This window comes from Chlamydotis macqueenii, chromosome 2, assembly GCF_036417535.1.
Source record: "Chlamydotis macqueenii isolate bChlMac1 chromosome 2, bChlMac1.mat, whole genome shotgun sequence".
NCBI lineage: Eukaryota > Metazoa > Chordata > Aves > Otidiformes > Otididae > Chlamydotis > Chlamydotis macqueenii.
Window position 1 is genome coordinate 62,030,046 of NC_141557.1, and position 24,949 is coordinate 62,054,994.

Sequence of the window (24,949 nt, forward strand, 5' to 3'; positions counted from 1 at the left end):
CAGTACACAAATAGATTAGGAATGCTCCAACAAGCATGAGGAAAACACAGTCCACACTGCAGTTCTTCTTCCAACTGCCACACAGCAATCACCCCTGTACAACAGCTATAAGAAATGAAAGTTTTGCTTCAAAGCCGATGTCTGACAAGCATCTTGCCAAATTTGGTGTTGGTATTTCAGCATTATGCTATGAGACTGGAGGTTACATTTTGGCACGTTGCACTTCACCTGTGCTAATATTTGGGGTCAGTCATGGTCCTGTTATATATCTATACCAATGACTGAAATACTTGTTCCAATTATAATATCTGGAACAGCACTAATATGCTCTACTTCACCAAAATACTGTGTTCATATGTACTCAGTTCACAAAAATTCACAAAAATTTACAGTATTCAATTATAAAATTAGCATCCCTACTCGTGACAGCTTTATGTCTCATGACCCTTATTAACAAGATGAGCTCTGGGTGATGAAGCTTTCCCATTAGGGACTCTGATTTGAATCAGTGCCCAAGATGACTGCAAAAAGGCCGCTGCTTGTGGGCTGATATCAAAAGAACCAGTACCCTGAATCTAATCTCTAAAGACATATGTTATGTATCTATCTAGGTTTGGACATGGCATTTGCCATCACATCTCTGCAATTTGCACTAGCCTAACAGGCAGTTTTAGCAAAGAGGAGAAAGATAGGAAAAAGATGTGGGCACGAATTTTCACACATTGCTCCACTCTTTTTGGATGTCTGGGTAAATATCACGCTTAACATCTAACACAGAATCACCTAGAATTCATTCAAAATCTGGGTAGAGTGAAACAACCACTAGTATCTGTAGTTGGAGTAAAATTTACCTAATAAAGGCTCTGTTGGATACAGCCTTAAGCAATTCAGATACCTCCCTGAAAGTGACATAATTCATTTACAAATGGTTTATGCTGATACCGAATAGAAATAAGGTACACATTAGGGTCACAGAAGTGGCTAAGCACTTGCCTTCTACTGATGCCACAGAACTGTTGCAACTTATACCACTGAAGATTTTCAAGTTGTCATTTTTATTTAGTCTTTGTCTGAGCTGGCTTTCACTGATGTCTCTAGCTGTCTTGAAGGTGATGTAGACAGGTGTCTAGTGCAATCTTAACTACTATCATTTAATAGAAAGCTGGGGACAAAAAAAAATAAAGGAAGTTCCTAACACAAACAGCTATATACATACACAGTAGCCAAACTACCTCTGTACAATACTTTGAACTATCAACATCCTGAGTCATTGTGGCACTTAAACCATGCGGCAAAACACAGGGTAGCATCAGAGAGACAATTGTCCTGATCAGCTACTGAAAGTGAAATATAAATTAATAAGATAATCTAACAGAGTATTTGGAAAGTGTCTTCCAAAGTAGCAGGAAAAATGGCAAATATTTACACTTCTGTCTGACTGAGGGTATTTAAAATAGAGCAGCTTAATTAAGAATATGTAATGAGTTGCTTGTGACCACACAAACTAAAATTCTGAGCTAATTCTGGATGTTCTTTCATTCCACTGCCACTGAGTAGAAGAAATGAAGGTAAAGGAAGGAAATGGCCTTCCTGGAGTTCTTGGTTAAATGTCAAGATGCCAGGACTTTCCTCTCCCTGGAAAGTTTTCCACCAGAGTCAATATCCCACAATTACTCAATGACACAAATATTCAAGAGCAGAAAAATATTTTTCTTTAACTTGCACTTATAAAAGGCACTGATCCATTTCAATCAGAGTAGACTTAGAAGGCAAGAGACTAACCATTGGCTTCTCCTACATTAATTTAATACATTATGAATATTGAATTCCATTACTGAAGCAGCAAATGCAGCCTATTTAAATTGATGGCATAATGGCATAATGAACCGTTTCCATGTAAAAAAAAAAAAAAAACCACCAAGGATTTACCATTTGAAAAGATTCTTCATTTAGCCCTCCAAAAATAATATTGATTTTTGTAACAGTCTACATAAAAAAAAAATAACAAGGAGTCATATTTCCCCTTCAGTCTGCACGCTTTCATTATGGATGAGAACTGAAAAACGTGAGTGCAGCAGAAAAGCTCCAGTGTTTCTGACATCATGGGACCCTACTCCCTTTCCATCTGAAACCATTCTAGAGCAGATCCCATGAATAAATATGTTGCTCTCTATTTTTACAGAAGTCCTTTGTTCAACTTATTCTCTCTCATCTTCTCCTTTCAAGTAAGTCCTGGCTCACAATTGTGTTTCCTCTTGTTCCAAAGAATGTGGAGGGATATGGCAAGATGCTGGAAGCGATGCTAACTTCTGAAGCTTAGGGTGGTGCAGAGATTTTGGCCTGTGAAAAGAACGTCGGCTTTGTACACGTCTGGCTGCAGCAGATCTGTAATTTCCTTGTACATCAAGCAACATCTTCTTCTCTTGGGGCTCCTTCATATAAGAGTCTTCCAGCCCTTCGAACATAAGTAGAGAATTCTCTTCTCTTGAATTTTCTGACTTGTAGCTAACTTCAGAACAGTAACCTGAGTTTACTGTCTCTTTGTTATTTGTATCTGTACTTGATTCCCAGAAGAGATCAGGTACATTTTGGTCACAAGAAGCTATATACTCAGAGACAGTAGAAAGAGATATATTCCCTCTGTTTTCCAATGAAGAATAGTTTTCTGTCCAAGGCATTTGAAGACAAGGTGGGAAGAAGTGGAGGGGAGTCAGTGAAACACTTTGGTCTTGGTTTAGTTGGTCATCTGAAGAGGAGTATTCTGTCATTTCAACATCATGGTTCATGTCACCTAGAGAAGACAATTAAATAGAAACATTTGTAATACACACTTTCTATATTAGTATGCTGGCTACCGGGCTTTGCTCTTGGCTATTTTTATGAAAGTCTTATGAAAGTGAGTGGTTTAAGATGGCTTTTTTTTTTTGCTAGGGAACTGTACACCATCCCAGTTTCTATCTTGGACAACCTAAAGTGAGTTTATTAAACTTCTTATCCTTGCTGAGTATCAGGCAAAACTTTGTTCAGTGTTTGTGATGAGCAACTGCCTGTTTCAGATATTTAGGAGGTGGAGCCATCATCTGGTCATCAAGGTGTATCTTTATCTTGAAACATCTAGTTCTGATGCTCAGCAAGGAAATCTTTTTCAGAAACTTTTGGAAGAAATTGTGCTCTTTCAATTAAGTAGCAGAGAGTATCACCAGGGAATCAAAGTCTTATTGACTGGAGCCTATGATCAGTTTTCTGTGTACTTTACACTATGTAGATAAATGACACATTTTCACCCTCGGCTTCCAGTTTACATTGTTTTAAAAAATCTTTTGATTGAAATTTCACTATCATTCTCCTATTAGGGCAATTTTGTTAAGGAGATAATTCAGAGGACTGTTTCAGAGAGCAATCAAGGCCTAAGCTTATTAGTTTGGGAAATCTAACTTCCCAAAACTGTTCTTAAGAAACACAGCAGTCAAGCCCCAGTGATTTTGAAAGACATTGTGCTAGTTTTGGCTGAGACAGAGTTAATTTTCTTCACAGTAGCTAGTATGGGGCTGTGTTTTGGATTTGTAAACAGTATTGATAATACAGAGATGTTGTCATTACTGCTGAGCAGTGCTTATACAGAGTCAAGGCCTTTTCTGCTTCTCACATCACCCCACCAGCGAGTAGGCTGGAGGTGCACAAGAAGCCAGCAGGGGATACAGCTGGGACAGCTGACTCCAGCTGACCAAAGGGATATTCCACACCATATGACATCATGCTCAGCATATAAAGCTGGGGGAAGAAGAAGGAAGAGGAGGGATATTTGGAGTGTTGGTGTTTGTCTTCCCAAGTAACCGTTATGCATGATGGAGCCCTGCTTCCCTGGAGAAGGCTGGACACCTGCCTACCAAAGGGAAGTAGTGAATGAATTCCTTGTTTTGCTTTATTTGTGTGGACAGCTTTTGCTTTACCTATTAAGCTGTTTTTATCACAACCTATGAGTTTTCTCACTTTTCCCTTCCGATTCTCTCTCCCATCCTACTGCTGGGGAGTGAGTAAGCATCTGTGTGGCGCATAGATGTTGGCTTTGGTTAAATTATGACAGATACCTGCACAAGAACTTACACATACCAGTTTCTAATAATAAAGTCAGTTATAAATAAGGCAATAGAGTGAAGGAAAAGAACAAAGGTTAGCAAGAAAATGTTCAGCAAGTCATATGCCAGTATTTTATAGCAATGTTCTCAGTGGGAAAAAAAAACTGAAGAGAATTTCCATGTGGATAAGTGTCAAGGAGAAGTTTTCCTTTTGGAATGCTGCTCATTGTTCAAGTTTTTAATTGAGATATTGGAATTTAATTCACAGTTCTTTAATTAATCCGGTGTTCATTTTTAAACATAATTTTTCAAATAACCAAAGATACTTTAATAGGGAACTGAGTACTAGAGCCAACCACAGATCTACAGGCCACTCCAGTAAAGAAAGTGATGTGCTTCCTGTAATTACACTTGAACTAGCACATCTTCTGCAGGAACAGAAGCTAGAACAGAAGAAAAATTGAACTTCCTTTTCTATTTATTTTCAAAAGGTTATGAAGTTCTTCTCAAATCAAAATTACCAGCATTCACTCTTATCCTGAGGTTTTTGTCTGAACAAAGTTTCCTCAAATAACTACAGAAATACATTCAACTTACCACAATCCTTTATTTGTTGATGCAGAGCATACTAGGTCATGCATTTGTGATCATGGATTCCACAAAAGTGAATTAATGATGAAACTGACTATTGCGTTTCATTGCATAATCCCCACAGTGCCCTATGTTCTAGCCGATGATGATGTCTGAACTGTGACCTGACGCACCTTATTTACAGCGCTGACTGTGTTGATTATAGAAGTGAAGGCTGCTTTTTATGGTGCAAATTTATGGTGTAAATTTCCACAAAGTGAGAATTAAAGGGCAACTAGGATATTCATTTAAACCCAGAACCAATTTAGTTTTAAGCCTCTGACACATTAGAAGCAATAAGTTATTTACTGCATCAGAAAGCTAAGCATTTTTCTCGTTTCAAAATAATATATGCAATTTAGATGAACTCACAGTTTAAGGATAAAGCTTGAACCAAAACTGGAATTCTGTTTCTCCACAGTCTGGCTGTTTTGTAAAAGGCCAGTGTGAAAGAACTCTGGGCAAAAGAACTCTGATGCATTCTAGTAAACGTGCTTTATTTTCAAACCCTCTCTTGTGTAATGTAATGGTGACATCAGTGGTGTCACTGAGTACTTGTATTGTAGCAGTTGGACCATTTTCCCTTCCTAGGCACTGGATAAATAACCTGGACAAATGTTCCGAACTGACTCAAGGTTCCTTAGCAATAGAGTTGAAAAATCATATTATAATCATGCTAAAAATTAGAGATTTAGCCCAGCTCATTGCTGGTCTAGCCCTGCTGCTCCTATTGTGCATCCAAATGCAATAGAGTCCAATGGGTTAAATGACTCATCTGGCCTCTTGTGGGCACATCATATCCTTTGGCATCAGCAACTGGATTGTCTTTCTGGGACTTCAGACAACTTTGCTTACATCTGCAAACAGTAGCAACAATGTTAATTGAAAAGACCGGTCACTGTTCAAGGCTGAATCAGAATTACCTGATTCCTGTTAGGTAGTTCAGGTACAAATTTTATCATCTAGAACTGACTGACCAAGAAACCTGAAGCCTCTTGAAAATGGATGCACAATATTCTGGTATTGTGGATACTATTCTCTTGGCATTTAAAGCCAAAACAACAACCAAAACTTTTATCTGCTGTAAAAATAGCAAGGCATGGGACCCCAAATACCTGGGCGGCTCTTCTGCAGGAGGAAAATAGAAGGATGTTTTGTTATTCAAGCTGAAGGAAAATAGAAGATGTTTAGTTGTACAAAGAAATCAGGAAGGAAAGAGATGCTCTAGGAGAAGAAAAATCAGAAAAGTAAGTTTCTTTGTCAGTAGTGTAAGGCTGATAGGAAGGCTGATTAAAAATAAAGGTGATAATATATTTTAAAATATTACATATGTGTTGATTCTGGAAGAAAAGATCTGGGTCGGTCCTCTGGGCCATCTGCTAGCAGGAAGGAATCTATTGATTTATTGCTGAGCCGGAATGGAGTGAGCCGTCTGAAGTTGTTTGGAGAATATGGGATCTGCACTCGAGCCCTTTGTGATGGTACCACAGTATCTTCACTAGATAACCATGGTGAGAACTTCATGTAGATGCTTTGATCATCATCAGCTGAAAATACTGGGTTATCGATTCCTAAAGAAAGTTAATGAGTGACAAATACAAACAATCAAAATAACTTATTGGTAGTACAGTCAGATGCTTTGTAAAAGGAGAACAGCTATAGTGGGAAAAAATAGGCCAGTATGTACTGGTCTAGGTATGACTAGACCAATACACAGATCATTATACACACATAGGTTACTCTTTCCACCTTCGTTATTGGTAGTCATTTTGGATTTCTATTAAAAAGAAAAATTGAATATTATATCAAATATACAGTTACATTTGGGATATCTGGAGACAAAAATAAAATCAATAAAAGAACAAATCAGTCAGCAAATTTTAAACAAAATAAAGCACAATATAAAATAACTGCAGAAAATTCAAATCAAACCCATAAAAAAGAAACAAAATATGGAAAAAACTTGCAAAAACTTATACTGCACAACTCCGTAAAGGAATGAGATGTGTGTGAGCTAGCTAAAGCAGGCCACGGGAAAAAAAAAAGTAAGTTACAGGAGCCTTTTAATATAGGTATCAAGTTTGTAGTGTTTGAACAGAAAAAGAAATTTTAAAAATAAGTCTAGGTCTGCATCTTGCCACCCTCTTATTTCTGGGTCGATTTCCGGGTGTCTTTATACATTCTCCTAGAATTTGTCATGGAACAGTGAAAAGGCTGTATCAGCATGTCTGCCGAAACAATACAGACACAAATATTTTTCTTTGCTGTATGCACCATGTTACATATGAAGTATAAAGTAGCATACTGAAAATTCAAACACAAAAGTGCTGAAGAGAACAAATAAATGCTGCAAATCTTCCCTTTTCAGTGACATCTATGAGCCTGTAAAGATCTGAGTGAGCTGTGAATTTAAGAGGAGGAATTCTACCTAAAAGAAGCAGCATGAAGTTTATCACAACAAAGTCCTTCAAATGGAAGTAGAAAACAGTTCCGAAGGACTAGTATTGTCTGGTCTTGTGAGGTAGAACAACTCTAAAGTAACATTTTCTGTTGATAGAAATAATCAGTGGGTTTAGGTCTGGTTTGGGCAATCATGCTCACAACTTCTATCAGTAGTAAATTTGATGCTCTCCATACCTCTCGATATCCAAAAAATGTTATTAGTTAAGATTTATATAGATTAAATGTATTTTGTAATAGAACAAATCAAATCAAAACACACCGAAAAGTATAGGCTAAATCAGCAGCATTTCTATTTTTTTTTAACATTTGAGAAAAAAAAAAAACCTCTGTAGGTAATTAATATTTTTACCAGTAGGAGTATCCGTGAAATTTTGCTTCGTCACATTGGCCAGGAAATCAACTCCTTTGCCTAGATGCAAAGTTTCATAATCATTATTTTCTTCTGATTCAGAAAACTCCAAATCTGGAAAAAAAAAAAAAAATGTCCAATTTGATTAGAGATTTGTATCAGTTCTGATAGAAAATGCTATTTCATGCTTTTTTGATGCTGGCATAGTTATCAAAGATACATCTTTAATAAGGATCTAGAAAGGGCAACATTTTATCAATAGTTGTAGCACTGAAAACACAAGTTTCCAGCTTGCATTATTGGTGCTATGATAGAGAGAGATGTCTCTTTTGGCTAGCAGAATTGTCTGCTTTCCTGGGACTGAAACAAATAAACCTATGACACAGCACTGTTGCTCCTGCTGTGTTTTGTGTCTTAAATGCTTACATGTTGACAAATGTTGTCCCATTACAATGACCAGTCACTGCATTTTCATCATTTTACAGAGGTCAGCGTTAGTATCCTGACTGATTTCAAACCTGGAGATGTCATTGCTACTTCTACTGCAATAGAATCAGTTTTACAACAGCTGCTAACTTGCTAAGACTGTCTTCCAATAAAGTATGACATCTATACAAAGTGTTCTTTAACAAGACAGCATTGAATGACCTGCTTATAAGTATTTGGAAAGCTCTTCCCATGTAAAAAGGTTCTAGACTATTACACTTACTCAGCCAGCCTGTATTGCCCCTGTCATTTAAAGAAAAATAATGCTCAGAAAATGATGCAAAAAGCACACATAGAGAGAAATATCTTTGCTTGGAGCTACTGAGAAAAGATTAATCCCTCTCTACTTTACTTCAGTTCTCTTTGAGGTCGAAAGGTTGCATGCATAAACAGAGGAAAGAACACAAGAGTTAGTTCAGTGGCTTTTAAACCATGTTTCAGTTTTTAAGTGACACATTATTTTATAATTACAAAGCAAACATCTTGGCATCCATCACGTCTTGCTATGACTGACGTAAATGCCAAAAGATGGCTAAAACATGAGGTGAAAGAATTTGGGGCTTAACATGCAAAACCAGCTTTAGCTAGGGATGCTCCTTAGGCCAGTCAGCTTGAAATTACACTTTCAAGTCTGACCTGTCTCTTAGATTTATGCATGAAGGGTGAATCAGTGCTGAAACTGGCCTCTGACTATACATTCCTTTCAAAGCTACACTCTTCTTGAGTTCTAATGTGCTTGCCTAGTGTCAACTCTGATTCAGACCCTTCTAAACGAATGGACCTTAACCCAGATCAGAATGTTGTCTCAACTACTGAATTTTGTATGGTATGGTGTCCTGGGCAGAGGTATCCTGCTGTGACAAAAACCAAAAATGTTAGCAAAAGTTGCTCTGTGCAGCTTATCCAAAAGGAAGCTGACAGTTCATCTATGTTGTAGCCACTGCTTTTTTTTCATTTTCAAAATTTAAATGTGATATTTAAAAAATGTGAGTAAAAAGGCCAATTAAAATTTGGTTTGTCATCCTGTTGCCTAGAAAAACAACTTCTAAATCATCGAGACACTGAGCAGATCCCCATTCTGACTTCTAAATTATGACTATAAGTCCCTTTTAAATACCAACTTCACTGTTGCATATCATGACATTTTTCAGTGATGCTTTACTGACAATGTAGCTGGTAAAATGCAGTTAAGGAAACTGGTCTAAGAATCTTTTTACCTTTTTCCTTCAAAGTAAAATCTTGTACTGGATTTTCTGGAGGTATTTTTCCATTTGGTATGACACTGCTGTTTCGCTGAAAGAAAACAAACAAAAGTTACCAAAACTGCTACGATCACCAGATAGCAATGGCAGTGACATCCTTTGAAATCACAAGTTCAGCAGCATAGCCCTGAAATCTGTTGTAATCTTTGCTAGAGACTCATTATGGATGTCATTATTTTCCCCCCTATATTTGTAACTTGCTACAGGAAAAGAAAGGAACTTTGGTTCTTTGGATACTGTATGTTCCTTCTTAGTTTCATCAGATTTTGTAGAATTTGGGGGTTGGACTAGATGACCTTTAAAGATCCCTTCCAATCCAAACTATTTTATGATTGTGTGAATACTCTCTGCTATGGTGCTACCCTGCTATGTCTACCCTGCAACATCTCTCCACAGTGTTGTAGCATGGATCAAGACCTGTTGTTTTTCAAGTGATCAAAAATCGCTCACCCCAGAAGGATCCCAAAGCATGGAGAAAAGCAGCATATGAGAAGATGCCCCTTGAGTTATGTCATAGTTTAATCTCTTCTTGCTTAGGGCCTTTAAGTTAATGAAATTCTATAGGACAGAGATAAATGCAGGACCTTGGAACCTGCAGAGTCCTCCATATCCTCCCCACCCCTTAGTTTGTATAATAGGTGGCTACATCTGGGTCCCTGTGAAAGTATTTTACCCTTTTTTGGCCCCGGTCTCGCTTGTGGATTTTATTGAGCTTCTTGGGATGGTTTATTCCTAATTTGGTACTCTTGAAAGATTCTAAGCGCTTCCTCATTGTCCTGTGGAAAATTTCCTTGTCTTGTTTCTCATCTTCACTGTGCATGATCTCATGTCGACTGTAGAGGTGTTTGTGCTGTGGCCAGGAAGGAAAGACAATATTCATTTATTTAGAAATCCAGCTGGAAGCCCTAAATCAATGCATTCAATAAGTGTCATGCAAATGCAAACAAATCCATAAAAAAGAATGAACCAAAAACTAGTCTGAAGGCATTAATGAAACTCCTGTTTTTCTTTCTCTTTCTTCACCATGAAAAAGGTGTAAGTCCATTAATTTTAAGTATGTAAGAGAGAGTGTAATTCAAAGTAAGCCTCTCCCTATAAGTGTTTTAATCACTTCAGTTGATACACTCCATTTAATCCCACTTAAGAACCTGTATTAGACCCAGTTCTGCATTCCATTGGACCCAGTGAAATCAAAGGCATTTGTTCTGTTAAAGAGGCAGGTTCATAAATGAGAAAGAATATTGACAAAGAGCCTATCTTCCTCAAGGGTGCAGATTTTGCAGATCGGTTCTTTTCTTTTAAGTTTTGCTCTCAAGTTTTGGTTCCTAGTGTCTCCTAGTTTTAGATGTTTTAGATTGGAAAACAGTTCAATGCTAGCCTTCTGCTCTCACCTCCTGCCTGGGTTTATACAGGTACTGTTGAAGGGTGTGGTGAGCGACTGTGTCTTCTGTGTCCCGGATACTTTTCCTCCTCTGCTCTAAAGCTTGCATGTCAAGGCAAACTGGTCCAGCTTTTTCTCTCCTGAAGAAGAGTACAACATACAAACAGTAGTTTTAAGAATCAGTAATTGTTGAAGGGGAAGAAAAAATAGGAAAATGGAGAATGAGGGAGAGAAGTGAAGATGAAGTTTAAAAAAAAAAAAAGGAAAGGTCATTATCAGCTAATGAAATGAGTGAGCCAACTTCTAAAGGGAAATGTGAAAATATTATTGTTTTTTGTCTTTCAGTGACTGTAGCATTAATTTCTCAGTTTACATGACCCATGGTCTGTTCAGTGAAAGAATCATGAAAAAGTTAAGGAAGGAGCAAAACTTTTTCCCTGACTTTTTCTGGAGCAGACACAGAAATGACATCTAGCCCTGTCTATAGCAGTCGATGAACAAAAGGCACATGAAACAATTCTAATGTGGATGTCTGCTTCATCTTACCTGCCTTTAGTGCAAAAAATTGTTTATGTGTAAAATGCAACAATGTAACTGCATGTATACCCATTTTATGTGAGAGAAAAGATTAATTGAAGTTCAAAAAAGTAGTGAATGAAGCTCCTGTAACTTGCATTTTTCAAAGTTTATGACACACATATAACACACACAAAAAAAAAAAACCACCAAAAAAAACCCAACCCCACAGTCAGTCCACATTACTTACAGTAAGTAAGAGACAGAGCTTTCCACAGTACTTGGAAGTGGGGTGCTGAAATCCACATTTACCATGTTGTCTGTACTTGGAGAACGTATAAATGCCAAGGAACCTCTGCGTTCTCCCTGGCCACAGAAAGAAACAAGAAATATAACAGTTGTAAACACCTAGGGCAAAATGTGTATCAGAAAATGCGGATAATTTGTGAGGCTGCTGTATGCAAATAGCACAAGAAGCAGGGGAGAAGTTTTATTTAGGTAACGGATACAAACTATTTTTTGGTTTTAAGGTGTCTTTAAGTTGAATGACGTTATCCAATGAACAAAGCTAGGAGAAAAATTATTCCACTCTTGTAAATTGATTTTGAGGAAGTGAGTGATTTCTTGGGCTGTTTGCAAATTATATCCTTGCACTTTTGCAGTCTAACTCTTTTCTTTTCACAGATCATTTCAAGGAAGGGCTTTTTACTTTGTACCAAATTGCAAACCAAGTATATAGGGATATTCATGCAGATTTTTACGACTTAACATATCACTGCACTAACAGTAGCATTCTCAAAGATACAACACTAAGTTTTCTCTTCTCTACGAGCCTGGAAGCTCAAATGTGAAGCGGTGGTAGAAGTCTGCAAGACTATTTGAAAGAGGTTATGGCATGAAGAGATAAGATACTGAAGAGATGATCTTTCGGTTCTAAAACTAGAGTCACAGAAGTGAGTTGCTGGAAAAGCTCAGATTTATGTCTTCACAGTTTTGTCTACTGCTTCTATATTCTCTTGTTTAGGTGAAAGATAGCTGTTGAGTGACATCGTGGTTCTGTAGGCTGAACCCATCTATGGTTTTGAATCACTGCAGAGAGAAATCACATAGCAGATCTCTACATTTTAAACTGTAATGAAGAATACACCAAGAAAAAAAACATCTCCCTTGCAGAATATTGAAAGAGATTTTATCTACATTTCTCCAACTTTAACTGTATTGTGTCCCCTTTACATTTTTATGTTCACAAAGCAAATGGAACAAATGTTTCCTTTCACTGTGGTAGCCCACATACATGTTACAGTAGTGTGTGTTGGATCAGATCAGTGGCGTTAAGAAGTACACTCTGGCCACTGTAGGCAGAAAACTTAAGAGAAAAAAAATTAAATTCTGAGTCATCATCATATGATTGATTTTCTTAAGTGCACATGACTTTCCTTTTAAATCAAGTTTAATATTTCATACATATCATACCGTATCATCAATGGAGGAATTTCAGCCAAAAGAAGTTATGAATTGTAAGTATTTTGAATTGCTTCTATTCACTTTCTCTAGATTATTTTCATTTTGCCTGGCTTAGGCTTTCCCCTCTCAACTGTAAGGAATTTATTTGGGCTCAGACTGAACTCTCTCAAGCTCTTGTTTATTGTACAGAGCTGAAAAATGAAAAATTTATAGAACAGTTTTCAAACTCCTAAGTTTCTTGCAAGTGAGAAGAGAGTGAATATCTGGGGAAGGCAGATCTTTACTCATCCTGTAAGAAATGTCTTCAATTTCAGTGTCAGCTTGTAATTCACAGGTATTTATCTCAAAGATATATTTCAGAAGTCAAGGAAAAGTTGTTAAAGCAATGTATCACTGAAGCAAATATTAACGTGAGAAAGGTAGAATGACTTTAGGATTCACAATTCATGACCAATCAGGCATATTAACATAACTGATTTCCACTGGAAGAAACCATGTGGCAAATCTTTTGTAGAACCTGGAGAACTTATAGTTTCTTGGTCTATTATTATTAGATCAGTAGACATTTGCAAATACCATTTGTCTGCAAGACACAATATGCACAAGTAGTACTTGGATGAGGGTAGCAAAAGTCAGTTTCTTTCTGTTATGAACTGTACTAAGGTATAATGAAAAAGGTGAATCTCCTAAAAATTAATAATCTAACTAAATCTGACATTAGGATTCAATATATTATTGGGTAAAGATTCTGGGGGTAAATCTGCATGATTTTGTGATCTATAGAGCCCTTTGCATCTGTTAAAGAGAAAAAATACTGTAATAAATCTACTGAACAGATTCAACAGTAAATCTGAACATAAGTCTCATGCTCATCAAGATCAAAGTCATTATATAAATTTCTTCCTCTGAGGTGTGACCCAGAAAGCACCATGAGAAGGAAAATTAGTTCTTGAGCTTAAATGGTCTGAAAATGGTGAATTTACAAAATCTCATAAGGAAATACTTGCTTATCTTGTGAAACACTCCCCATTTTTCACACTAACATAATTTCTGAATTTCATCTTATTTTCTGAATTTGATAATTCTGCCTGGCTGTAGCTCATTTTCAAAAAAAAAGAAAAGGCTTTAATAGTAGTAGTAGTAGTATCACTCATAGTAATAGTATTTATTTTAATTAAAGAAATTAACGGGTATATTGCCTAGCTCTGAAAATGAGTTCACTTGGAGATTACGGGCATGGATAGATTATAACTTCAAAGATCACTGTTTAAAGTATTCCATTTAAAACAGCCCTCTACAGTGTATGGGCACCACACATTTGTGGTGATTTGAACTAAAGCAGCCATTTTCATACTGACGAAGATGAGTAGTTCTTATACAACCTATTAACATTGCTCCAGTCTGGAAATGGTACTCCTGCAGAAGGCCAATAAGTTTCTTCCATTATGTAACTTTAAAAATTTCTCCTGTTGCAAGTCTTAAGTTTCTCTAACTTCACAATTCTGTGATTGCATTTGATATCTGCAGTATATCACTTTAACTCTAATTTTTGAAGTGTGGATGTTATGATTCCATTGAATTAAAGTTACACTTCACATTTTTTTTCTGTTACTGTGATCTGGCAGAATGAGATTATAACAGTCCACAACTTTGTTCATATATCTGCACAATTTGGAATTGAACTTCTTCAAATCAGGTTTGTCATCACATAGAACCACAGTTCTGCAGGAGCCAGACTCTGTTCACAGATTTAGAAAGACAGCAATTTGCCTGATCCCTTTGGAATTACAGGTTTTTTTTAATACAATGAATATAGAAACAAAGTTATTCAGTAAAATCCAACAGAAAAGTACACTGAGATACTTGGGGAGCAGGTATAATACTGAGAACTGCAGACACTCAAACGGGTGATATTGAGACTCAAAACACACTTAGAAAAAAAAAGCAAAGCAGAAATTAAAATAGTTTTCTTTTAGACATCTCCTGCAATATATCAACTTTAGGTTATATTATAAACTAAAAAAAAAACCCCAAAGCCCAAACGACACTATAATATGTCAACAGATTTTCATAAGTACCTCAGCCACATAGCTAATTGCATCCTTCAAGTTGAGTTCATGGAAAACATTAAGGATCTGGTCTCTTGATTTTTGAGCAGACCTTCTCATCAGTACTTTACTGAGGAATTTCCTATCAAAATTGGACCACCTGACAATTTAAACAAACTGTGTTAATGGCAACATGCAATTTTAGTTTCACAGCATTTTTACTTCAGCATAAATTATATTTTTGTCAGCTAAGTACTTTGAAAACATAGTGAACGTAGCAATATGAGGGATTTGTGTTTTGAAGCTTTTCAGCTAGAATTTAAAGAAAGTTAAGGAGAAGTCTGCTACAGAGTTATGCAGCTGTCACAAAGCATTTAATAGGTTCACTTACCAAACACTACTACAACAGCAAGAGTGCTATGATTATAGTATTCCATTTCAGACTTACTAGGACATTTTATACTCTGGGAGACCTTGTTTTTCCCCTTCTGATTATGCATGGTTGTATTTAATAGCTTCATTCTAAAAGTTTAATTTTCTTTCCTCCTGTGGAAAGGAATCTGCTTTTCCCTAGCTGTATTTTAGGACAGCCAGCCTAGAAAATCGGTTCACAACAACAGTGCCCTTCCAAAAGCACTTACAGAGGGCCTTATTCATGCCATTGGTGTACTCTGAGGGATAGAAATGATATATATTTTCTGTGACTTACACTTCCAAGGTTGTCTAATAGTAAGATACCTGCCATTTCATATTTAGGCTCCAGAAGACAAAGGCTGCTTTACTTTTGTCTACCTTCCTCAAGATTTTCTCTAAAGGGCATGAGGCAACTTTGGAGACTACTGTTCAAAGTGATCTATTCATCTTGCCCAATGGCTATTTTAAGTTTACGACTTTTTATTCATATTGTTGTAACCTTTTTGTTGTTAACCTTTGTTCACAGAGTTGATAACTGTTCCCCTTCTCTAGCCAGAACATCTGACAAGCAGTCTGTAATTCAGAGTGCCGCACCTGAGCACTTCAGTGAGGATGCTAGGGTCTGCCATTTCTTTGAACCATGTGGCTTTTGGATTGGAATTGGCATGTTTAGTCAGCAGGACATTAGCAGGTCAGAACTGTGATTGTCTGCACCTATGAAATAACCTAACTCCAGGGAGAGAAGGTAATTTCAAAGCACTCTCTGCCATAACTTTTGGAGGGGTTGAACATATCCTTTGTAGAAATAGGATAAACAACTAGCACATTTGTAGCTGAGTTTTTTTTAGTGTCTTCACACACAAATAATGTTCCTGAAATGGAGTATTACAGAGAAGAACCAACATTAACATTTTGGGTTAAATCTTGTGCAAATGGCCAGTTCTCAGATCTTGGGAGAAGCTGATCCCTGTATGTGAACTGAGGCATTTGCAAAGGTCTAATCTGAACTGTGGCAGAAAAAGAAAAGATCACAGTTGTAGTGGAAAAAATAAACTACTGTCACACTTGCTATATTTCCAGTATTTTCAGTGTATAAACTTTAAAACTGTATTTTAGGTCCTTGCTGTCCCTAAACTCCCAGACTTAAAAAGTAATAATTTACAGATAAGATTTCCTAGCAATATTACAACGTTCCAAGTTAGACTTACTTGTCTCTCAGATAATTATGTCCTATTTGTCCAGAAATGTCTTCTATAGCAGAAAGAATGTGATCAAAGGCCTAGGAAAGAGAAAGTGGATTCAATATCTTTACAGAAATAAAAGGCATAATTAGAAAACAGCTCAATTTATGTCAGGTTAGACCAGGTGACTATGCAGGATAATTTTATTGCTGCTAAGCAGATTTTTTTTCCTTCTTTACAGAAATAATAACTACTATATGCTTTTCTTCAAAGGTCCTGAGCTTTTTAAGCAGTTCTTTACAAATTCACTAACTATTCTTGCGTTACAAGAGTCTCAGCAAGAAGGTACTTGAGCCCTCATTTTAACATTCGGTTTTAAGACTCTATTGACTACTACCCTCAGAGTAGAAGTAGGTACCATTCTTTTGATATCTAGGGTAAAATAGCATACTGGGTGTATTAGGTGGCTGATAGAAATCTTGAGGTTTATAAGTCTTGATTCAAACCAAGGCAGCTGCAGGTAGAATTTGATCTTTTTATGTATTTGGCTGTTAACATTTTACTCTGAACACTGAAGGAATTACTGCAGTATATACAGCACACTAGGTCTAGAAAAACATGAGTGATATGGATTATTCCAAAATATAATATTAATTACTGCCTCAGGAGATATCTGACATGGAAGTGAAGAAAATGATATTATAAATAAGTTTTTTTCCCTCCTACTCCCTAAGAACAGATAGTGCTTTCTCTCTCTGAAGGCTGCAATTTGTACAGAGCACTGTGCCTCCTGAGACAGTATCTGCTAGAATATTCTAGGAAGTGGTGAATCAGTATGTACAACTTCACAAAGTGTTAGGATTAACATTACTGCTGGGCCTGCACTACTGACTGATATGTAAAGGTATATCCTGTAAATGTAGACAGACTGTATTTCTTCACCTGAGGGAAGAATCTTGATTTTCTAATAGTAAAACATTTTAATGTAAATGGAAATTTGAATTGTTGGATAATAAAAGCATAATATATTTATTCAGTAGTCTGTAAAAGAATTCCTTAGAAACAAACCTTGTCCATCACTAAGTTGTTAATTCACTTCAGATAACCTCCAATGTGAAAATGGACAAGGTATAGAAGCTTGTGCAAGAACGTGTTAAAATACTCAAGGCAGGAGAGCTATGTGAATCTGGAAAGTTTATGAATTAAAGAAGGCCATGAAAGATGTCTTACAGTCTTCCGTTCTTTAACCTATATTTGTATTGAAAATGCATGTTTTCTTTCACTGAATAAAAACTTTATAATGTTGTGCGAAAGTGAATTAGAAGAGATCATGTTTCAAAATCTTTTAAAAGGTTAAAGAAATGCAGACAGCAGAAATGCACACAGCACTCACACTGAACTAAAACTATTACCATTAATCTAGAATTTCCGTACATAGTTAGTATCTGTGCTGGGCAGCAGACTACCTTTCTATGTAATTTTTGAGCTACAAAGCCTGGTTTTGTATATTTTCTGTAAATAAAAAATATTTAAGAAGGAAAAAAAAATTACTTCCACATGCTTTGTCCTAGTGATCTTCAACCAAATGTCCGCCTCTTTTAGATGAAGAGAAAGAAGCATATTCCAGCTGTGCTCTTTCCCCAGTACTGTCAGCACATTGAATTCTCAAGTGAAAGACCAGAATGTTCAGTTGAGTATCCCCTCACAGGACTCAACCCAAAGACAAATTACAGCCTACAAATAACTCTTGAAATGTTTGAAGGATTTTGCACTTGAAAATTGATTCTCCCCTCCCTTCTAAAAAGAATTTTCCTCTAATATATTTTTCTCCTAAGGAACTCTGTAAAAATAAAAAATATACCATACTTTTTTTTAAAAAAATATCTTACTCTGCCATGAAGTTTCTCGTTCAGTTTTGGCTCTCTATGTTCAGTTTTCTTCACTTTCAGCCACTGTACCAAAGGCTTGATAGTCAGTCCCTAAGGATTGAAACATGATAATAAATACTTAAGAATTATCTTAGATGTTCCTCCAGCTGGTCATGGTTAAAGAGAAAGAGCATTTTTGTATGTTATGTGGTGAATCTCATACTTTCTCAGTTGATCTCTGTCCTGATTAGAAGATAGCTCCTGTTACAGAGGTTTGAAAAGACACCAACCAGTGGAAAAAATTATTTTTTATAAGAAAAATATGATAGTGGATGGGTTACAGTGTTTCCCGTCCCATTGAATGTGGTATTTTCTGCATTTATCAGGAGTTTGTGACCACAATTAAACTTTTATAATAAATTTAAGAAAAAATTCCAAACAAGGACTAAGGCTCGAGTAGATCATCTTAGTGACTGTGTTTGCCCATAAAAAGGACTGTTGTCTATAGTTATTCACATGAAGTGAAGGATGTTTAATCAGATATTAACTTGAGCAATATTAATACCAAGCAGCTAAGACTGAACGTTTTTTAGCACAGAGGAAATTGTGGTTTGTCCCTTGTGGTGCCATATGAAAACATAAAATAGGATCTTTGTTACTAAAATTACAAATTCAATTATGCTTTCAGTTCAGTGAAACAATGCGCAACCTTCAGCTGAGAACTGCTTTAAGCATTTGGTACTTTTGAGGGACTCCTTCTCCTTGCAAGAAGCATGCTTAAGAAGTTGAATTACCTGGAAAATAACAGTAAAAAACACAACAATGATAGTTGTGCTGACAAACAGATTTTTGTCTTTCACTTTGTTCTCATCCAGAAGTACAACCAGGGCAAAAGCTACTGCTCCACGTAGTCCACCATATGACATCACCACCTGGTCTATTATCTCCAACTGGACCATTCTGTAGTGGTTAAGAATCCATGTCTGTAAAACTACACCTATAAAAAACAAATGCCAGTATGTCTAGAAATACCCTTGTGAAAAGTCAATATCCCAACTGTGTGTAACAGAAACAGTACCACCAGTCTGCTTTCATAACAAATTCTCTACACCATCTACTTCTCCCTCTGTATTGCTACAGGGCCAAGGAGGGCAGGCCCCCTTGGTACCTTCCCCTTTATGTTTAGTCAAAGGAATTACACTGCCTATTAACACTTCTTCTGTGAGCCAGTAGCTTTTCTGACAGTGCTGCCCTCTGGCTTAGGTATTACAGGTGAAACACATCAGCAGTTACTGAGAGGTGACTAAATTAACAAGGTTACAGACTATTTAGAAAGGAGGACACAGGGCTAGGCCCATCATTCAGGCCGGGAATCTCTAGATAGAATAAGAATACGGAGTCTAGGAAAACTGCCAGCTGCATAGATGTGTTGTTACCTTTTATTTGAATTTAATTCAAGACAAACAAGCAAATAAGCCTGTTTAATTTATTCTCAGATGTAAGTAAGTGCATATACCAAATCATTATGTGTGTTAGTCTCTAGAAATACTAAATTCTATGCTTTTTTTTGTGTGTGTGTGATTTTGGCCCCTTTGCTATTTACCAAAACAGTGATTAAAGAGTAGAGCTGCATAGCTGGGCAAACTGTCATTGGTATTTTGAAATGTTTGCAAACTTATATGAGCCCAGTAAATTGACAGTAGGTAGTCCCTAACTGCCACAGTCTTATTTACTCAGTTTTTTACCAGTCTCTGAGAATTATTTCTTAAGCCAGAGAACCTGCAGTGTAATTATGTATGGTCTTACATCACTGTGTCACATACCTGAAGTCAACCATAAAATTACTGGGTGATCCGTGTTAACCACTCTGCTAGTCATATCCTCAAATGTCATCAAAAGTGAAATTCTACTATATTTTCAGCATATGATGAAGTTTACTGTAGAGATCTACTCTCCTAACCCAAAACCAACCATACATTAAACTAAAATAAATGGAATATTTTTAAAGGAACAAGTCTAGAACTTTTTTTTTTCTTTCCCCCTGAAAGAATATGTAATTGCATCAACAATGCAACGCAAGGATAGGAAGATCATCCCCTTACCAATAACTCTATACACTGAGATGAAGACCAGAGTCAACAGAATAAAAGCTGTATTCCAAGTCCAGATGTCCGGATTTACAGCTGAAATTCCCAGGAACATGAAAATGATAGTTTCTGCTCCACTGGCCATCATTTTCATGGTATATCTTACAGTTGTAGAAGATTGTTCAGATATGTTAGCCTTGACATATTTCTGACAACAGATGCCACAGAATGTTATCCTAGAAAAAAAAAACAAAACCAATTGTTCAGAAAATATTTGTTGTAACATTTAAAATTCTTTCCATCTGTTTGTCATACAGTGGTAAAACCCCACCATTAATTCTTAAGAAAAAATACACTCAAGAGCCATTGTGGAGTTTAATCTAGGTAAAAACCATATCTCAGTCATTCATCCTGAGGTGACCGCAAGAGGTCTGAAGACAGCATTTTATTAGATTGTAAAATAAGTTAATTCTCTTCAAATTACCATACAGCTTTACATGCAAAATTTTAAATCGTGTTTACCTTAGACATAATCTTAAACTAATGATCTGTTTGCAGTAAGATTTTTGGATCTTGAATATACTCCCTGTAGCATCTACAAACATGACAAGTAATATTCAGCATAAGCTTCATGAGTGTCACATTCTATAGCTGTCCTATATTACTTAGATCTTTCTTTTCAATTATTTTTAAAAATATTTTTCCTGCTCAGCCCCTTCACAGGCAGCAATAAAAAGAGACTTACGCAAGGATAGCGGAAAGAGAAAGCATCTCTGCTGTGAGGTAGGACAGGTAGGCAATGATAAACACAAATCCAGGTTCAATGATTCTCACGTGCTTGGTGAAACGACTGACCAATGAGAGGAGGAATGCAAAGAAAATGCCAACCAGTGTCCCACCCAAGCTCACCACAAAGAATGACACTGAAAAACAAAATCAAATACAGTTTAAATAGTAGAATTGTGATGTTTTGAACTAGTTCTTTTCTATTCAGCAGATCAGAGAAAATTTTGAAGGACATGTCAAAAATTATTTCTAAAATGTAACAGCATGAATTGCTTTTGAGCACTTGATATGTGAATGCAGCATTCTGCAGGACAAAAAAAAAAAACAAACAAGGTTACTTTCTGTTAAGCCTAACCATTTTAGGCTCATTCAAAACCTACTACATTTCTTTGAACAATTTTCTTCCACATTCTGTAAACAAATGCTTTTCCAAAAGTGTATTATAGAATATGCCGAAGTCACTGTTAAAACATTGATTCATAAGATAATGTAGTATCATGTCATGCTTGGAAAGGGAAATAGTGACCAAATTTTTAGGTAAATGACATTTCTAGGTAGTCACTGCCAAACATTACTTGATGGCATTCAGTAATAAGGAGTGAGAATGCCCTTATGCAATCTCAGCTTTCCTGGGAGAGCGTAGGCCTAAACTAAAGATATGTTACAAAATACAAAGAAAATATGTATAGCAGCCAAGTTTGGTGGGCTGAACTCTACTGAACTCCACATCTGTTGAGTCTCCTCAGAAGAAAACAAATATGATTAATTTTCCCAAATATTCAGGAATATTCATTTCTTTATTTTCTCAAGATATTTGTCTATGCCACAGAAGTGTGGGAATATGAATGACAAGAGAAAAGGGCTGAAAAATAACAGTTAGTGATAATAGTATTTTGTTTAAAAGTCTGCATATGCGCATCAATGATATGATATGGAATTAATTCTACGTACCTATGCCTTTGACACATGCAACCCCTGTCACATTCTCTGGACCTATTGTAACAAAAGATTCAAAGACATTGTACAGCACCTGAAAAGAAAAGTAGACTAACTTAATATTTGCTCCTGAATTAAGCCTATTAAAATAATCTCATTATGGGCCCCAATATTACGACTTTTGAAATTTTGTATGACTGAGAGAAATTCTGTGTGGAAGGAGGAGATTTTGCAGATTTTTTTTTTATTTTTCAAAACAGAAAAAAATGCAGCGGAGCAAGAAAAAAGAAAAAAAATTTTTTTAAAAAAACTTTCCATTTCTTATTTCAATATTATTTCTATCTATAAGAAGCATTGTTACATCCAGATGTGTTTTCTAAAGCACTACTCACTCTAAAATCCAGGTATTTGGCAGATTTATTTAACTGCTAAGCTTATTAATTCTTATCATATTTACCACAGTCATAGCATACAGGTTACTCTGTTCTGTAACAGTAGTCTTTTACATATTTATATTTAAACAATGCTACTTTATCCACTTTCTTCTGTTCTCCAGTCTTTCCTTTTTCAGGTAAGAACTCCAGCTGTTTCAGACTTTCTCATAGGCTGTGCTTTCTGATTCTTGATCATGCTTACTCTTCTCTTCTGGATTTTCTTCAACAAAACTTTTTTTTGTTTGTTTGTAGACTGTTTGTATTCATTGCACAGTAACGAAATCTTCTTTTCTCCTGAAAGCCAGTGATGTTGATACTTCAGTTCATCAAGAGTTTCTTTTAATAATTTGATTCTGGTAATATTCCGAAAGTACTAACGAGACTGATACCTAAAGGCAATTATGTTTCTCTGGAGGTTCTAAATGGCATTTTCAAACTCATGTGAACAGTTAAGCTGCTGCCAGTGTCCTTGCAGTGCCTTGCTGCCTTGATTGCAAAATATTGAGTCACTGACCCTGGTGGACATGTCTTACCATTGGAGATATGCAGGAGCAGGACTAGGAGATAATCCAAGACGTGAATTGAAGCTCTATAGCAACACAGTTGCAAAGCATCTTTCTGACAAGGGACTTCCTGGTCCCTGACCAATAGCACTGTACTACAAAACTATTGGCTATTTTATTCTGAGAAAAGTTTTGTGTGAAAGTAAAAGATGTTTCAATCAAAACAAAAACATAATTAGAAATCTGGGATTGTTTTAAGTCTATTAAATTTTCCTTTTCTTTCTAAATGAAAAAAACCCAGAAATGAATATGTTGCCAAAAAAACCCAAACCAGGCATAACTTTGGTGAATATTCTCTCTCTCTCACTGTCTAGATATCTGACGTATGCATATAAATTATGGCCATATGGAAATATGGTGAAAAGAGTATGTACATTAAAAAAAAAAAACAGCAAAGAAAGGCTTAAAAACCCTAGAACTAATTTCAGTGAGTCACGAAATTCCTACTTGTACAGCAAAGTCAAATAAAACATACACACCTGAAACTTCATTTTGAATAGTTTTACTTTATCCAAACCAGGGCCGTATATTTTTATGTGACTTACAGGCTCCAAATAGCTTTCATGCTCAAACATTTAATCTTTGCAATACAGTATTTGTAAGCAAGATACCATGAGCCCATGAGTAGATACATGTAGATGATACAATATTTCATTTGAGAGGAAAATACACTTCAGGAGTTTTGATGACTTTAGGATATATAATTTACTTACCACAGTTACAGCATCATTCAGAAGCGATTCTCCAAAAACAATGATGAATAGAACTTCGTTGACATGGACTTCTTCAAACACTGCCAGAACAGCTACAGGATCCACAGCAGCAATTAAGCTGCCAAACAAGAGGAAGTCCAGCAGTCCACTATTCAGATGGCCTTGCAAAACAAAGCAAACAAAGTATAGGCAGAGTGAGTTCTGTAGTATCTTTTGTAATGACAGACTGTGATATTACAGATAATGTAAAATCCTTGAAGATAGGTATCCTAAGGCATCAGCTGGAAAGCATGGCACAGAAACTACTTAACAAGTTCTGCGTTGTGTCACCTTGTATCCTACAAGGTTTGTTGAAACCAGCATTGGCTCATATTGATCAAAGCTGATTCTGGGAGCAGTACAGTCCTGTTCTTATGGCAAGGCACTTGAGAGAAGTATTTCCAGATCTAAACTGGCTTTGTATTTGTGTATGGTATGGTTTATCTAACGTGGGTAAATTATCCCAGGATAGGTGAGAACTGAAAGACCATAAGAGGAATATATGAGTACTCCTGAGGTAAACATTCCAAAATACTTCATGTCACAGGCCAAATCTGACTCTTGGTTTATAAGAACTGTTACAGTAGGACTTAAACACCACTTTTGGCCTCCTTATTCAAGTAGATATTCATTGATAGGTGCAGTTAAGTCACTTGTTCCCAAATTATGATTCATGAGGCCGCTGTTAAATTTTCTGCAAGCAGACCACAAAAACAGATGAAGGACTGAAATGTATCTCAACATGCTTGTGTTGTAGCACCTTAGGAATTTTGGCAATGATTTTAAAAGTTCGGGAATACTATGACAAAGTAACATAGTATTTATGTAATTTTTTTAACCTTCTTTTAGTTATTAAGATTATTTTGTTCTATTATGCAAACAGACTGAGACAAGGATCACTATTGTATTAAAAGTAGTGAAGGGGAGAGCTACAAAGATTGCTTTGCTCAGCTTCCTAAATATCTTGCAAAATTTACTCCCTTCATGCAATCAAGAGTGGTATCCCAGTCATTTTTCCTGGTAAACAGATTTTTGAAAGGGTAGAGAACAGGAAAATTCCCTTTGTGTTCATTAACAGATGGAGGAGGAAGCAAGATTCATTAAGAGGTAACGAGGCCCAGAATTATACAAGGAAGAGCAAAGAAGGAATATGTTGAGAATTCGGTCATTAGAACATAGTGCAGAGCCCATGCTCACAATTGATAGACAGTTGTATTAGGCATGATTTCTACAGGTGAGGGAGAAATTCATCT

The 24,949-nt window shown here is 36.3% G+C and overlaps 1 protein-coding gene across 2 annotated transcripts in view; it reads right to left on the reverse strand.

Annotated features, from left to right (window-relative positions):
- Positions 1-2,237: 2,237 nt before the first annotated feature.
- SLC9A3 (solute carrier family 9 member A3) overlaps positions 2,238-24,949 on the reverse strand; it is a 60,353-nt gene continuing 37,641 nt past the window's right edge. Inside the window, exons 3-16 of one of the 2 annotated variants that reach the window (XM_086741765.1) lie at positions 23,658-23,818; positions 21,963-22,041; positions 20,971-21,148; positions 20,241-20,461; positions 18,933-19,135; positions 18,160-18,249; positions 16,298-16,368; positions 14,706-14,835; positions 11,414-11,529; positions 10,658-10,787; positions 9,940-10,116; positions 9,222-9,297; positions 7,519-7,632; positions 2,238-2,791 (exon numbers count right to left, since the gene is read on the reverse strand). In XM_086741765.1, coding sequence (XP_086597891.1) covers positions 2,238-2,791; positions 7,519-7,632; positions 9,222-9,297; positions 9,940-10,116; positions 10,658-10,787; positions 11,414-11,529; positions 14,706-14,835; positions 16,298-16,368; positions 18,160-18,249; positions 18,933-19,135; positions 20,241-20,461; positions 20,971-21,148; positions 21,963-22,041; positions 23,658-23,818 — 2,300 coding nt within the window. Of the gene's footprint in view, positions 2,792-6,029; positions 6,278-7,518; positions 7,633-9,221; positions 9,298-9,939; positions 10,117-10,657; positions 10,788-11,413; positions 11,530-14,705; positions 14,836-16,297; positions 16,369-18,159; positions 18,250-18,932; positions 19,136-20,240; positions 20,462-20,970; positions 21,149-21,962; positions 22,042-23,657; positions 23,819-24,949 lie in introns of those variants that run through there. The other variant, XM_086741766.1, reaches the window with a different exon arrangement.